Source organism: Scyliorhinus canicula, chromosome 16 (assembly GCF_902713615.1).
Source record: "Scyliorhinus canicula chromosome 16, sScyCan1.1, whole genome shotgun sequence".
NCBI classification, from domain to species: domain Eukaryota; kingdom Metazoa; phylum Chordata; class Chondrichthyes; order Carcharhiniformes; family Scyliorhinidae; genus Scyliorhinus; species Scyliorhinus canicula.
Window position 1 is genome coordinate 36,140,369 of NC_052161.1, and position 17,684 is coordinate 36,158,052.

At 45.0% G+C, this 17,684-nt stretch overlaps 1 protein-coding gene across 1 annotated transcript in view; it reads right to left on the bottom strand.

The window, feature by feature from the left end:
* cpxm2 (carboxypeptidase X (M14 family), member 2) overlaps positions 1-17,684 on the bottom strand; it is a 259,608-nt gene that overhangs the window by 40,008 nt on the left and 201,916 nt on the right. The window contains exon 11 of the mRNA XM_038773322.1: positions 7,934-8,231. Coding sequence (XP_038629250.1) covers positions 7,934-8,231 — 298 coding nt within the window. The remainder of the gene's footprint in view (positions 1-7,933; positions 8,232-17,684) is intronic.

The following is a 17,684-nucleotide window of genomic DNA, read 5'->3' on the forward strand; positions in this document are numbered from 1 at the left end:
CCACTTCCCCATATTTCTCAATTGCAATAATCGGTCGATATCAGCTTTGAATATATCCAACGATGGAGCATCCACCACACTCTGGGGTAGAGAATGCCGAAGATACACAACCTATTGCGTGAAGAACTTTCTCCTCACCTTAGCTCTAAAGGATCGAAGACCTAGCCAAAGATTGTGCCCGTGTTCTGGATTTCTTAGACAGGGAAAACAACCTCTCAGAGTCCAATTTATCAATTTCCTTTATAACCTTGCATGTTTCGATGTGGTCAGTTCTAACTTTTCTAAATTTCAAAGAATATAAGCTCAATTTACTCAACCTCTTATCACAGGATAGCTCCCATCCACTAGGATTCAATCAAGTGAATGCAAGTACATCCATCCATAAATATATAGGGTGCACTTCATCGGAAAATTTCAAAGTGTGATCTCGGGCAGGGTTGGCAGGGTGTTTCATGATGTCTGCAATGCCAAGGTGGAGACTTCTATTCAATGGCATTTGTCCATCTTTTGGGCCTGAGAATGTTTCTCCCCATTGTGGCCACTCTTTCCTGGCACTGGTAAACTGAACGTGCCAGCAGAACTGGCACCTCATATATCGGGGCACTATTTTGAAAGGATGCCGCAATCTATATACCCTCCCCACCCCTTTCAGGATCCCCAGCATTCAGGACCCCTCTTCCCTTTACCCCCACAATCTATCTGCGGCCCCTTCATCCTCCCCTTTCATGGGCATGACCCCCAAAGCCCTGACCTTTTGCAGTGCCAACCTGCCACCCAGATACCTTGGCACTGCCAGCCTGGTATCCTACAGTGACAACCAGGCACCCTGGCAATGCCAAGGTGCCCGGCTTCCGGGGAGTGCCAGGGTATAACCCCTGCCCTGCCTCGACCATCAAGGGGGGGGCTCGGATGGCCTCTGAGATCCCCAAGATGGCATCACGCCTGGTCCACGATTGTGGAAACCAGTACTAAACAGCGTCCAGTTAGGCTACGCAGGCGCAGTCGGTGCTCCTTTTAAACAGCCCACCTCTGTACCCAACAGCCGCTGTAGCTGCCTCTAAATTCTTTCTCAAGCTCGCTGGGCCTGTGCCGCATTCCACAGCATACAATGAAAATACTGCCTTTGCACGATCTTTCTTCCAAGAAGGACAGAACAAGATGGGCATTTTCCTGACTCCCATTACCCACCTCAAGGATTAAAATCAAGCCCATTGTTACATCATACATGATGTTTTTGGCCTTGATCAAGAAGGTTTCTGTGTGGACAGGCAGAAACCAGACTAAAGGGCTTCAGGCAGGGGGTAACAGGCATGCATTTAGGTAGTGTAGACGGTTCTTTTAATTATTTCATGGAATGTGGGCATCACTGGCAAGGCCAGCATTTGTTGCCCATCCTTAGTTCTCCTTGTGAGGGTGGGGGTGAGCTCCTTTCTTGAACGGGTGGAGTCCACAAGGCGTAGGTACACCCACAGTGCTGTTAGGATGGCAATTCCAAGACTTTAATCCAATGACAAGTGAAGGAACGGTGACATAGTTCCAAGTCAGGATGGTGTGTAACTTGGAGGGAAATTTGCAGGTGGTAGACATCATGAGTGTGGACGGTGCTGTCGACGGAGAGTTGGGGAATTGCTGCTGTGCATCTTGCAGATAGTGGGTATTGCTGCCACACTTGGTCGGTACTGCAGGGAGTGATAAAATTTACATTGGTGGATGGGGTGACAATCTAGTTGAGAAAAAGAGATTGGAGATCAAGTAGCACATGCAGAAAATCATGATTTTCTGAGGAAAGGAAATTCCCTGGCATACTAGAGCCAAAGGGAGCCATTAATGATTTACATTGAAATCTACATAGTTTATAGTGGTGAGGAGTTTGATAGGATGGGTTAAGAGATGAGGGATGACGTGAGTTTAAACGAGGATGGTTAAAAAATGAAGCCCCCCACCCCCCGCCAAACTTTATTTGGAAACTATCATTTCCTGAGGCTCACTTGTTCCATTAGCAGCAGAACAAAGCAACAAAGCACATTTCCTGGGATCTTTCCATGCCTCCTTTTTGCCAACATGGTACTACATCTGCATTCCACGGGCAGGTTGTGGAATGTACCTAAGCAGATGCAAGTGGCTTCCCTTGGTCATGTTCAATGGCTCAGTTCCCAGGAGTTGGGTTTGGGTTTCCAATATAGAATTAGGGCAGATGAGATTGCACTTCACCACATTGAACCAAAGGAGCAGGCTTCCAGGAAATTGAACCACTGTTCTTGTACTTTGAATGTGAGTATGCAGGGAGGAGAAACAGCATGGGGCATATTTTCAGTTTTGGAGGAGTAGAGAACAAAAGAATATTGACCATAGTCATACGAATAAAATGAAGACTAAAATGGTTGTACTAGGGTAAGTGGATGGAGGTTAGTGCTGCTAAGGAATCCACATTTAGATGACGCCCTTTGTCTTGAAATCTGCCCATTAACAAAAAATGGCATTCGATAAGCTTTGCCAGATGGTCAAGTCCTGGGAAGAGTTCAGAACCAAAGGGTGAAACATTTGACATGGAAGGTGCAACCAAACAATATTAACATGGTGGAGACACAATGCAAATACATCATGGAGTGAAATGGAAAAAAACAGAAAGTAATTGTTTGGTAATACAGAACTAGTATTGCTGAAAAAAAATATTTTTTGTCGACACAAATGTATCTTTTTTTCAGCAAAAACAGGAAGTGCCGGAAAACCCAGCAGGTCTGGCAACATATGTGGAGAGAAACGGAATTAATATTTCAAGTCCAAAATTGTTTCTGGAGAAGAGTCACATTGGGCTGAATTCTCCGTTTTTGAGACAAAGTGCAGTTGGGGGTTGGCGGGGCGGGGGGGGGGGGGGGGGGGGGGGGGGGGCGTGGGAGCAACTCTGGTGGCACCTTTCTGGCTGGTCAGAATGGCGGGATCCCATGCCAGATTCTGCATTTGGAACTTCATCAATTATGCACAGACAAGCTTCCCTCTGAATCACCTAATAATAATAATCGCTTATTGTCACAAGTAGGCTTCAATGAAGTTACTGTGAAAAGCCCCTAGTCGCCACATTCCGGCGCCTGTTCGGAAAGGCCGGTACGGGAATTGAACTCGCGCTGCTGGCATTGTTCTGCATTACAAGCCAGTTGTTTAGCCCACTGTGCTAAACCAGCCTCTATGGTGGGCCAGCAGCCAATTCGTCCGCTTGCCATCAGCTGGCAGGTTTGAAGGAATCAGTGATGTATTTAAACACCAGTACAGCACACTCATATCACTCTTTCCAGCTCGCCTGTCTTCACCAGACTGTGCAGGATGTCAGCAACCCAGAGGGAAAAGGCTAGCAGCCTCAAGAAAAAGTCTGTTCCTCGATTCAACAACACTCCCACATGAGTCCATCACTTGTAAGACGCCCATGCCCCACATGGATGTCTACCCACCACATCTGGAGTTTTTCTGTATCACCTTCAGTAAATGATGTGGTATTCTTTGACCCCTTTGTGAGCTCATAATGCATCCTTATTGGGTCCAGCTTGCCGCCTCTCGGTCTTCCCTCTGCCTTCCTTTGTTGGTTTTCTTCATTCGCCACTCTGCCTGCCATTGTGAGCCCTTGCCCTACACCCCCTCCTTGCTCAGCCCTCCTTCCACATTGCCCCCTTGACTTCATCAGAAGCCAACTCTTCCCCCGCCTCACCTCACACTTCAGCCACCAGTCGAACGTCAGACCTTTGTTGCTGTGGCTGCATGAGTCCCGCAGTACAGTGCTGTGCAGATAGACACTGGTGTGAGGCACCAGGGGGAAGGAGACCCCTGTCCTCCCCAATCCTAGGCACTGTACTGACACAGAAGGGTCCATGGGTCCAGCAGCACGGTGCTGTTCATGAAGATCAGCTCAGCATGGTAATGGAGGGCAAGAACCGGTCTGACCCAGCAGAGTGGTGAGCAGAGAATCAGGAGCAGTGCAGCACTATGGCAGAAAGGCTTTGGTGCACTCACATCAAAGTCTCTGACCTGAGGACAGTCTTGTGTACACCACTCTTTACCAATCGGGTTTTTGACCGATATAATTTCGTGCTGGTGCGATGCAAGATTGGAAGTTCTGACGGGTCACCAGTGACTAGCTGTTTCAATTAGTATTCATGAGATGGTCGCTAGAAAGTGAATGGGAATGGTCTAACATGGACTGTCAATTGATGAGCACTCATTTTGGTTTAGAGCCCAAGATCAATGTCACCACTCTTCCATGTTCTGAAATGTTATTAATGATAGTTTGCTGTTGGTAATGTTTTACTATGTAACGTTCAGAATACAAATGAACCTTCTTTTCATAATTAGTTGCCAGATGTCATTTATTATAGCGACTCAAATTACTTTGTTTTTATTCTTAAGAACTATTGCAAGATCTATGCTGCAGTTGGATTTAATGGTAATGTGAGTAAATACAAATCAATAATCTTAGACTTGATAACATATGTTTGACGGCATCTTTCATCTGATTTTGCATGTAATTAAAATTCCCAGAAGACTGGGTAGCAGCAACTTTGAACATTATTTTGACTTCCGCACACAGAAAGTGGATGTGTTGTGGTTTGTACTGTGCCATCTCCCACCTTTCACAAACAATCCCAATGGCCGTGGTTACAGAAATCCAATTATCTCGTTCCATTGCAATGAAACAATAGAGTCACTACAGAATATTCAATTAAATATCGAAAAGCCAAGCAGACTGGCAGCACACTCTCAACCTCTCGAAGAAATGACAAAGGAGATAGGTACGACTTCAGAAAATCAATAAAGAAAATGGGAAAGTGTGAACCAAATCCAAATGCTCAGGTAGAAGAGAGACATGAACCTGGAAATTGTAGGCCACTTGATGCCATTGTCTGAAAAATACTCAAAAGCAATAAAAGATCTATTACCGATGCATGCATAAAGAGCTCAGTGCATGTTTAAAGAGCACAAAGGCCATAAGAAATAGCATGCAAAAGCAATAAACCATGCCCCATAAAATCTATTGAACTCTTGATTGGCAACTAAGTTAGGAGACGAGCACTTGATTATGATCTAAATGTGAAGCATTTAAATGAGGCTAATACTTATGGAATTAATGAGAAATTATTATTTGATTGGATCAGGCTTGATAGCAGAAGGTAGCAGAAAATGATAATAAATTGAAAAAGCTGTGTGCATGTCAGCAATTAAAAGGATTTGTATGCACAGCTCAAATGACTTGAAGAATATTTGGAGCATGATAATATTCGCCGATAATTCTGTGAGTCTCGATGATAAAGTAGCATCAAAAAGGTATGTATATCAATAATACATAATAATAAATAATAATATACTATGCAATGAGATCAAATCTGATCCGCGAGGTAATTGGAATTATTATAAATCTATCAATTTCAGACTTCAAAATAACGATTGGTCTAATATCAATTGTCATTTGCAGCAAAGTGTTCCAAACTTCTACCAGCCTGTGTGTGTGGCGAAGGGTTTTCTAATTTCACTGCTGAAAAAGTCTGGCTCTGATTTTTAGACTATCCCCTCAGTTCTAGACTCCCGAACCAATAGAAATAGCTTCTATTTGCCTGATGTGTTCCCTTGAAAATCTGAAGGACCTAGATCAAATTATCCCTTAACTCTCTTAAATTCTAGGGAGTACATTCCCAGCTTGTGTATTCCCACTTGATAATTTAACCTTTAAAGTTCAGGTATCATTCTGGTAAATCTATGCTGCACTCCCTCCATTATGTCCTTCCCAATGCATGGTGCCTCGAATTGCTCACAATACTCCAGATGTGGTCTAACCAGGGCTTTGTACAGTTGAAGTATAACTTCTACCACTTGTTGCATCCATGGAATGGAAATGAATTTTAATAGGGACACATATCACGTGGTGTCTTTTGAAACAACAAACAGGAATTGTGCGCATGCATCAAAGTGTGTCAAGGAAAAGGATGAAAAGACAAGAATACAATTATTGAACATTCCTTGAAGGTTCACACACAATGTTATCAACAAGACAAATCAATGATTACAATCTACTTCCACGTTATGTCAGTACAAGTTAAACATATTTAAACTAGCTTTGCGCAAATCCTCTGGTGAGGTCACATGTTTGCAATTTGGAATACCTTTTCACTATAATCTTTAAGTCCTCATTGGTAGGTTGAGCATTCTTATTGGTCTCATCTTACCCTTAGAAAGCTGTGGACAAGGAGTAGTGCTCTGAGATAATCAGAGGGACAATTACTTGAGGGATGTTGAATGGGATTTGCACACTCACCACCACCCAAGTGTGCAAATCCTCACCAGAGGCTTTGTATCCCGACAGTACAGCAGGAGGCTATTTGACGGATGGAGTCTTCACCAACCCTTCAAAAGGGTTGGTCCACCCCCCATTCGCCCCACCCTATCCCCATAACTTGCATAATCTTGGACACTAAGGGGCAATTTAGCATGGCCGATCCACCTAACCTGCACATTTGGATACGTCAGAGCCTTGCCTTCACCACTGACACTTTAGGAAACCATTTCCAAGTTGTGACTGTGTTCTTGAGATGACAACTTGTACAGCACAATAATCTTGAGATATTGGAAGTTGGTGGAGTATGTGCAAAGTGTCAGGCTTGAACAGTATAAACATCCCACACACAACCCTGAGAGTCAGGAACTAACAATGCATCTTCTAGATGGGTTGATTTATAGCGATTTAAGGTTTTGGCTTTGGAAAATGTAAGTGTAGCAAGGGAAATGGGTTGTTACAAGATGCCACAAAATCTTTCCCATCTCAATTTAGTACAGCAGCTCATTGACAGGTGGACATTTCCACTGTCTGCCAAAAATAATGGGGTGGGAATCAGGCACTGTGAATTGCACATTTCTTTACATATTGATTCAGGTCATTATCAGAAATCCTACTGTCAGTTGTATTTAAAAATGTTAATGATCATATGTTCCCATGTGAGCTAGGTTGTCTGAAGCACAAACTTCATAGGTTTACTCATGTATCCCTCTTTGAACTACATGTAATGTGATTCCCTTCTTTCCACCAGCAAAAGTAACTATTTAAACCCTTGGGTTTAGTTTGATTTTGGCCCTTTCTAGTTTGCTGTAATTTCCCGATATATTACTGCTCACAAGATGTGAGGACACAAACAGCTTAACGGTGAGGCAAGATTAATGATTTTTTTCAGCTCTGACAAGTACAGGAGCGAATAATTAATAATGGCAATAAATCAGTCAGAAAAAAAGGTCCAAATGAGGGCAATCAATTCCAGGTCTCCTCTTAAATGGTGTATTACAATAGTATGCAACATTCCTTTATGTATGTGTATAACAGCATTCTTTATACAATACTCTTTGTATAAAGGAAAACGTCAGAAAGCTTTGAGGAGGAAGAGGCAGAAGAAGGAAGGAAAAGTTTATGAGGAGGTCTTGAAGAATTTGGGACTGAGTTGGGTTCTTTCAAGGCAAGGGGGAAAGAAAGCAAGGTTGAAAGGGGTCAAGGAAGTGAATTTCATAACGCAGGGGCAAAATAGCTGGGGATCACATAAAAAATGGCCACCGATTATTTTAACTATTTTTGATTCTTTCCAAGTTCATAGACACAATGGCATGGTTAAGGTATGTTGTCATAGTTCAAAAAGCATTGCTGCTATCCAACCTCTTAATGGACTCAGATTCCTTTCCTCTGCGACTGTACCAGAGGGAATAACCCATTTTTAAAAAGCTGATTAACCCTCCCGTTGAAATAACCGAAAGAACAATTTGACATGGATGGAATTTGCACAATACTATTCATAACCAGTACACCTCAGAGAAAAAGGAGTGAGATATTTCTGATTTAGGAAAGCAAGCAGTTGTGGGTTGTTTGTTAGTTATTATACCGTTGCTCATTAGAGTCATGCACACGTTTCACACTTACTTCCTGCTACCGTGTGCCACGATGCTCCATTTATAGTCCCATCTTCTTTCGCAAAATCATCAGTGTGGCACACTCTTCGGTTTGCATCTGTCATGAGACGGTGAGTGGAAGCGTAAGAGAACGCCAGCCACCGGAAAACGTGATCATCTGGTGTGGCAGAGTACTCGTGGACCATTGTGCCAAACCGTGTCATGTCAAATGGATATGTCACAACCAGCTCTCCTCCTTGTATATTTCCACCCAAAACAAATGGAAATTTTTCCATCCAGGCAATCACTGCGCGTGTCTCAACAGCTACCTGTAAAAGCAATGGTTTTCAATCAGAATTAGGTTCAATATTTGGTGCAGATTGAGGAGGATATGTCCTGATGTCAAGATTACACATTCTCACTAATACTCCACACATACTCCAATGACGTAGAGCAGTCTAGGCATCATCGGAACTCCCCCCTGAACCCCATAACCCACACCAAAATTGGGCAGCACAGTGGCACAGTGGGTTAGCCTTGCTGCCTCACGGCGCCGAGGTCCCAGGTTCGATCCCGGCTCTGGGTCACTGTCCGTGTGGAGTTTGCACATTCTCCCCGTGTTTGCCCCCACAATCCAAAAAGAAATGTGCAGGGTAGGTGGATTGGCCACACTAAATTGCCCCTTAATTGGAAAAAAATAATTGGGTACTCTAAATTAAAAAAAAAACCCACACCAAAATCAAACCCTCACACTGGGTGAGACAGGAACAGCAAAGCAGCTCCCGGGTTGTAGTCGATCCGAGGGTGGGGTGTCGAGCTGTGGGTATTGAGCCGTGGAGGAGGGTTGGACTGTGGGTGTCAGGCCGAAGGGGAGGGTGCTTGAGTATGGGGGTGGGGGATGGGGGGGATTGGGGGGGTCGGGGTTGGTGTGGGGGAGAGAGGTCTCCTGGGGATCAGGATGTTAGGGGTGACCCGTGCAGGGCTAAGTCTTAGTCTTTAGCACAGTTACTCTGAAGTTAGAAGTGCCTTTTTTCCTTTTAACTCTTTCAGAGTAACTATGAGTGTAAAATTGGCTGAACCATCTGAAGTTAGTGATTTAAATCACTTTGTTGGATGGTTCCCAGGCCAGCGTAATTGTCCAGGGAATGCTCAGACTGGGAAACCCTTATGTGAGAACTTCCAAGATGGATTCCCCAGCACATCATTGGTGTACTCCCGAATCCAACACTGGAGAGCCAGGAATTTATGGCCCAATATGTCTTTAATGACTTTCCAATTCTGATACAAGCACAATTGAAGCAAAACTTTATTGCAGACAATGGTTAAAACCGAGAGTTCTTTATTAAATGGAACAGGCAGGTTAAGCAAGGAGTGAAATGTTTTCTGCACCACTAACCTCAATGTTAGGTTTATTTGTAATAGTTTTGGCTTGATTAAAGTTAAAATTGTTTGAAATATCAATATAGTATAGATTTTCAGATTTACACTTCAACTCCAAAGATTCAAGTTGCAGTTTGCAGTCGCGTTATAATCAGCAAGGTGATAGTTGCACCCATCAGTGAGTTGATCGATGACCCTGATCGAATTGGAAAGTGGCTGCAAGTAATTGGGAGAGGTGGGGGGCATGGCTGGTGGGGAAGGAGGTGAGTTCATTCGGTTGATACTCAATTATGGGTCAGGAATGTAGCTCCTGTGGGAATAAGTTATTGTTATGGGGAGGCAGAGAGGAAGCTTGTTGCTGTAGTTTCTAAAATACGATATCCAAATCTTAGAGGCACAGCGGGTCAGCTTTTTAAAAATGTATTCTTTCATGGGATGGGGGTGTCACGGTAAGACCAACATTTGCTATCCATAACCAATTGCCCTTGAATTGATTGGCTTGCTTGGTCATTTCGGCAGATGGTTAAGAGTCAGCTGCATCGCTACATGTCTGAAGTCACATATAGGCCAGATTTCCTTTCCTGAAGAACATCAGTGAACCAGGGGCGCGATTCTCCGCCCCCTACGACGGGTCGGAGAATAGCGGGAGGGCCTTCCCGACGTTTTTCCCGACCTCCCGCTATTCTCCCCCACCCACGGCCGCCCCACGACACGAATCGCTGCTCACCATTTTTTACGGCGAGCAGCGATTCTCCCCTAGCCGATGGGCCGATTTCCCAGGCCTTTACGGCCGTTTTCACGAACTCCAACACACCTGCTCTCACAGTTCGTGAAAACGGCCGCAAAGTGCCGTTCTGGAGAACCATGCCACCGATTGGCACGGCCGCACCACGGGTCCGAACCCCGCGCACTCTTTGTTCCTCCGCCGCCTCGCTGGATCAGTCCGTGGGGCGGCTGAGGGGCATAACGGCCTGCGCATGCATGGGTTTCACGCATATGCGTGATGACATCATCCGCGCATGCGCGGATTGGAGCCGTCCAATCCGCGCATGCGCGGCTGACGTCATCGTATGCGTCAGCCGCCGTTAACCTTGGCGCGCGGGCTTAGCGAAGTTCGCTAAGCCTGCGATGCCGAGGTTCACGGGGCCCCGCTGCTAGCCCCGACCGGGGAGCAGAATCGGGTTCCGGGAGGGGGCGCGGAGGCTGCCGTGCAACACGGCCAGTTTCACGGCAGCCTTCACGACTCTCCGCATTTGCGGAGAATCGCGCCCCAGATTTTTACAATGATCGAGTATAGTTTCATCATCACCATTACTGACACTAGCTTTCAGTTCCAGATTTTATTCATTGAAGTTTAAATTCCACCAGCTGCAGTAATGGGATTTTAGCCTGTGTCGCAAGAACATTGAATATGGCTTCTGGGTTGATAGTTGTGGTAGTCACCACTGTTGTATTGTGTATACTGCATACGAGGGTATAACGGTAGGGTCCCTGTACTACAGGTACGGGGGTAGATCCCCGCCTGCTGGCTCTGCCCAGTAGGCGGAGTATAAATGTGTGGGCTCTCCGAGCTGCAGCCATTTTGGCATCAGCTGCGGGAGGCTCCATATCTCTGCGTAATAAAGCCTCGATTACTCTCTACTCTCGTCTCGTCGTAATTGATAGTGCATCAATAGTCCAGCAGCATTACCACCAAGCCACCATCTCCCATAAGTGGTATGTGTGGTCTCCTTTAGCTTTTGTCAAAATGTTCAACTCCAGGGATCTATTAGGACTCCTGGCACTGCTGGTGCCACCTAGATACCCTGACATTGCCAGCCTGGCACTGCCAAGGTGCCCAGTTGGTACTTCCAGCTGGCATAGGCACTGCCAGGATAATTTTGTGTGTGCACACAATCGGACTGGGGTAGCGCGGTGTGGGTGTTGGGAGGGGGAGAAAGAGGGGTGCGGGGCAAACTCCCCAATAGTGTATTTGGGAAGGGGGGGGGGAGGTCGGGGATTGTTTTGGGAGCCTCGGAGATCGGGACGGCATTTAAAAATGGTGTTCCGATCTCTCGCAACAATGAGTAGCTCCGGCGAGCGGATCTCCCCACCGTACAAAATGGGGCTATGTGCGTCCTCGACCGCGCATTCTCCGTTCAGGCCCCATATTCAACTGCGAGCGCCAGGAAACACGCGGCTAAATGTGCTCGCTAGGGAACTTTGTTCCTTTTGGGAGAATCGCGCCCATAGTCCATATGGTGTCAGAAGTGAAGCTGAGACTGTGTTTGGAAAGCTGGAAGAGAAGCCATAGCTGCTAGAAGAGGAACACTGAAATTTTCCAACACGCTAAAAGTGCTAAAAAAACAGACAAGAAAAAGCTAACACAAGCTGAAGGCTGCAACCAAATGCTATGAGACAAAAATGGCTGTACATTTTCCACTTCCAGCTTCTGCTGAAGTGAAAGGGGATATGCAACAGAACTGTCAATTTCTCCACTTGAAATTTCAAAACTACGAGATTAAAACAGATTGAATTTACTCGCCCATTCAAATAGCTGCAACACTTTTAACATTGTTAGGGAGAGACTGCTATAAATTGTATTCCACCCTAAATCTATCTGAAGAACAGAATATACAGACTGCAAAAAATTTGCAAGCCTTGAATGCATACTTTAGTCCGAGGAGGAGATTCCCTGGCCTGCCCATAGTGTGTTAATCGGCAGCAGCAGGCGGACCACCATTGGCCGGCAGTGGGATCTTCTGGTTCCACCATTGTCATTGAATCCACCCCACGTCACCGGAAATCCGCAGTGGAGGTGCGATGTCGGCAGGACCAGAAGATCCCGCTGTGTGAACAGCTGGAAGATCTCTCGCACAGTGTTTTATAGCACAGAAAGAGGCCTTTTAGCCTATCTGTTTGTGTTGGCCATCAAATACCTACCTATTCTAATCCCATTTGCCCACACTTGGTCTGTAGCCTTGTATGCTATAGAATCCCTACAGTGCAGAAGGAGGCCATTTGGTCCATCGAGTTTGCACTGGCCCTCTGAAAGAGCATCCTACCTCAGCCCAGTCACCCACCATATCCCCATAACTCCACATAACCTGCACATTCTTTGGACACGAAGGGGCAATTTAGCATGACCAATCAACCTAACATGCTCATCTTTGGAGTGTGGAAGGAAACTGGAGAACCCGGAGGAAACCCTCGCAGACACAGTGGGGAACGTGCAAGCTCCACACAGTTACCCAAGGCCGGAATTGAACCCGAGTCCTAAGTGCCGTGAGGCAAGAGTGCTAACCACTGTGCCACCGTGCCACCCCCACTGCGTTTCAAGTGCTCATCTAAGCACTTCTTAAATGTTGTGAGGGTTCCCACCTCTACCACACCTTTAGGTCGTGAGTTCCAGATTCCCACCATCCTGTGGGTGAAGGCCTTGTTCCTCAAAACCCATTATTTTTCTACCACTCAGTTAGACTCATTGGCCTATTACTATCTGGTTTTTTCCCTACTTCCCCTCTTGAATAATGGCACCACATTAGCTGTCCTCCAGACCTCTGGTGCCTCCCCTGTGGCATCAGAGCCCCTAGAATCTCCTCCTTTGGCTCACACAGCAGCCAAGGATACATCTCATCTGGGCCTGGGGATTTATCCACTTTTATGCCCTCGAGAACCTCTAACACCTCCTCATTCTCTGCTAATCTGTTCAATTATATCACAGTACCTCTCCCTGCTTTCTACACCTACATCATCCTTCTCCAAGATGAACCCAGATGCAAAATACTCATTTAACACTTCACTTCGGCTCTGTGGTATCCAATGGGCTCTACTCAATCCGTGGTTACCCCCTTGCCCTTAATAAACTTATAAAACACCTTGATATTTTCCTTTATTTTAAATGCACTCGCTTTGTATCCATTTAGTTGAATCGAGCCCATCATTTTTCATTATCCCCAGTTGAATGGAAAGTCTGAGGCAGAAGTGAAAATTGCCAAAGGAATCCAGAAATTAAGCAAATCTATCTCCGATGTATAAAAGGCAATCCTCGACTGATGGCATGGAAAGTAGTCCAGTCCAAAGACTAATGTCTTTTAGCAAAAAAGCGACAGAAGCCAGAAGTAATAACAGAATTCAGTGAAAAATATGAAGATAAGAAAGAGTAGAAAGTTAAATTTCAGTTTGACAAGACTACCAAATCATTCTTGGAGTTGAGCATTAGAGAGCAAGTCAGGGTAAAAACCGTCAATGCTCTCAGTAGGCCTCAGCCCAGATGGCAATTTGAGACAGGCGGAGAGCAGTTGACACCCTAATCGTATTTAGTGTAAGTGAACAACCAAAGATACTGGCACAACCACAGGCACATACGAACAACTAGAGAAGCTGTCATTGCAGACAGCCGATCAGGAAGATGGGACCTCAGCAGTTGCACAGAACACCCAAAACCCTAGAGGTCCACCAGTCCCCCAAAATTGGAAATGGAACAACAGCAACAGTTAGAAGCGGCAATAATAAATACCATGGAAATTACACTCCCTGGAGAAGGAACATCACTGAGACAAGCAGCCAATGCGCACACGTACCATTAAGAGACTTGCACAAGTTAACAATTATGTATGCAGTGCAGCGACTGAAGAAAATAACAAAATAATCTGTTACTGCAGGAGAACAGTTGGGGTACAGTTGCTGACCTGGGTAACTCACAGTTACGCATGACAATGTGTGAAAATGTGCCTTTTGTTCGTTGGGAAAAGGGGGATGTTTGGGTTTTGAAATACATTCATGACTACATGTTCTATCTGGCTTGTGGTAGTCCTGTGACCTCTACCATGAGGGACGTCCTGTGGGCTGCCATCTTATATTCAGTTCAATAAAGACATTACACTAGAAAGATTGTCGACTTTGATTTCATAACAGCATTCATGTGACATAGAACATAGAACATAGAACAGTACAGCACAGAACAGGCCCTTCGGCCCTCGATGTTGTGCCGAGCAATGATCACCCTACTTAAACCCACGTAACCCGTATACCCGTAACCCAACAATCCCCCCATTAACCTTACACTACGGGCAATTTAGCATGGCCAATCCACCTAACCTGCACATCTTTGGACTGTGGGAGGAAACCGGAGCACCCGGAGGAAACCCACGCACACACGGGGAGGACGTGCAGACTCCACACAGACAGTGACCCAGCCGGGAATCGAACCTGGGACCCTGGAGCTGTGAAGCATTGATGCTAACCACCATGCTACCGTGAGGCCCCAACATATACGGAGGGTTCCTCTGTGAGCCGACTCGATCCCTGTCACTCCTGAAGTTATGTAACTGAACTGAGCCAGAAACTATTTTTATCTGAGTGTGTCCACCAACTAATTGCTATCTGGCAGGGAAACCATGAGGGAGGAATAACTAGGCTTGAGAGTCCATTAAAGGTAGCTGGCATATAGAATGGAAAAAAAGGCACGGCTGCAATCTGGAAATTTCTCCAAAGTTTGGCACAACATATTGAAAAAATGACAAACGCTGCAATGATTCTCTTGCAGTAAAGCTGCAGTAAATAGACTGTTCCTTGAGTAGATATAGAGGCGCATGGCTGAACAAAGAACACTTATCAATCAAAATTTGATTTATTTTGGGAAATCTTGCCATTTTATTATATGGTCTAATAATATGAAGACTGTTGGATTAAACCATTGCATTTTCCTCAGCAGAACCCACTTAGGTCAGATATGTTTCCTTACTTGCCAATATAAAAGTGAAAGGACGTAGAAAGCGAATTGGATTTTATAAACATAATTTCACTGCTGATGTTGGCATGTGCACCCATGTGGATTTTCACTACTGATCCATCTGTTTTACATTTACATGGTGTTAGCTTGCTACTGATCTCACGTAACATCTGCTCATTTCAGGCTGATGAACAATTTGCAGGCCAACCTGCTGAGTGTGCTCTGAACCTGGAAGAAAATTGATGAAACATAATTCAAACTCTTATAGGGAAAAATGCCTTAATATTGTCTTAAATGTGCCCTCAGAGTTGTTAGACTGACTGCCAGGAAAGAACTTTTGTTAAGTAAATCGTGAAGGCTCAGCCAAAGAAAACAGGGATACAAGACAAGCTGTCAAAACCAGCGGCCCAAAAATGGATTTTAAGGAGGGGAATAAAGATGTCCTGCTTATCTGGATCTGTGTTAGCCCCAATTATTAGCAAAAGTGTTAGAACCCATGGATTCACTGACATGCCGGTGACCTGCTAATTTGAAGGTCACTATGGATACCACTTGAAGGGCTTTAACACGTGTCACTCAAATTGGTCAATAACATTGAGGCTTCTTTGGAAACTCAGGATATCTAAGTGTTTTTGATACTAACATTCTGTCTTCCATTCTCCGCCTTCAGTCTTTGATTCCAAATTTAGCTCTAGTACTTCCCGCAGCCTATGTCAGGGAAAATGTAGGAATTCTTTATTTAGAATATGTAGACGGTCGTGCAAAATTAGACAAACAAATTTGGGCAGCTTGGGAAAGGTTGCAAAAGTTATGATCAAGTGCATCACTTAGGAGGTGCAAGTTTACCTGAGCGCAAGGAAGGCCAGACATAATTCAGCTAGTCCAGAATTAGATAGCAGTGCCATCAAAAACTCATCCAGGAGCACAAGATTGAGGAGGAACATAACAGACAGAGGTTCCGAATCACTCTAAACTCTCAGAGGGCTCACTGTATCATAGATCATAGAATTTACACTGCAGAAGGAGGCCATTTGGCCCATCGAGCCTGCACCGGCTCCTGGAAAGAGCACTCTACCAAGGTCAACACCTCCACCCTATCCCCATAACCCAGTAACCCCACCCAACACTAATGGCAATTTTGGACACTAAGGGCAATTTAGCCTGGCCAATCCACCTAATCTGCACATCTTTGGACTGTGGGAGGAAACCGGAGCACCCGGAGGAAACCCACGCACACACGGGGAGGATATGCAGACTCCGCACAGTGACCCAAGCCGGAATCGAACCTGGGACTCTGGAGCTGTGAAGCAATTGTGCTATCCACAATGCTACCAAGCTGCACTGTGCTTCCAAAGGAAAGTGAAGTAAGTAGTTCATACTTGCTAGCTCATCAGGATGAGTTTGCATAAGTTCTCCAAATATGAATAACTATAAGCAGTGCTGAAATGTTTGTTTGGTATTTCACGGAGAGGTCTGAATGCTTGAACTTAAACTGTTCATTGGTAACCAATAACTATATTGGTAACCAATAACCAAGAGTATGAGAGTAAACTTGCTCAGAATATAAAAACAGACAGTAAAAGTTTTTACAAATATATAAGACAAAAAAGAGTGGCTAAGGTAAATATTGGTCCTTTAGAGGATGAGAAGGGAGTTTTAATCATGGGAAATGAGGAAATGGCTGAGGAACTGAACAGGTTTTTTGGGTCGGTCTTCACAGTGGAAGACACAAATAACATGCCAGCGACTGATAGAAATAAGGCTATGACAGGTGAGGACCTTGAGAGGATTGTTATCACTAAGGAGGTAGTGATGGGCAAGCTAATGGGGCTAAAGGTAGACAAGTCTCCTGGCCCTGATGGAATGCACCCCAGAGTGTTAAAAGAGATGGCTAGGGAAATTGCAGATGCACTAGTGATAATTTACCGAAATTCACTAGACTCTGGGGTGGTCCCGGTGGATTGGAAATTAGCAAACGTGACGCCACTGTTTAAAAAAGGAGGTAGGCAGAAAGCAGGAAATTATAGGCCAGTGAGTTTAACTTCGGTAATAGGGAAGATGCTGGAATCTATCATCAAGGAAGAAATTGCGAGGCATCTGGATAGAAATTGTCCCATTGGGCAGACGCAGCATGGGTTCGTTAAAGGCAGGTCATGCCTAACTAATTTAGTGGAATTTTTGAGGACATTACCAGTGCAGTAGATAATGGGAGCCAATGGATGTGGTATATCTGGATTTCCAGAAAGCCTTTGACAAGGTGCCACACAAAAGGTTGCTGCATAAGATAAAGATGCATGGCATTAAGGGTAAAGTAGTAGCATGGATAGAGGATTGGTTAATTAATAGAAAGCAAAGAGTTGGGATAAATGGGTGTTTCTCTGGTTGGCAATCAGTAGCTAGTGGTGTCCCTCAGGGATCCGTGTTGGGCCCACAATTGTTCACAATTTACATTGATGATTTGGAGTTGGGGACCAAGGGCAATGTGTCCAAGTTTGCAGATGACACTAAGATGAGTGGTAAAGCGAAAAGTGCAGAGGATACTGGAAGTCTGCAGAGCGATTTGGATAGGTTAAGTGAATGGGCTCGGGTCTGGCAGATGGAATACAATGTTGACAAATGTGAGGTTATCCATTTTGGTAGGAATAACAGCAAACGGGATTATTATTTAAACGATAAAATATTAAAGCAT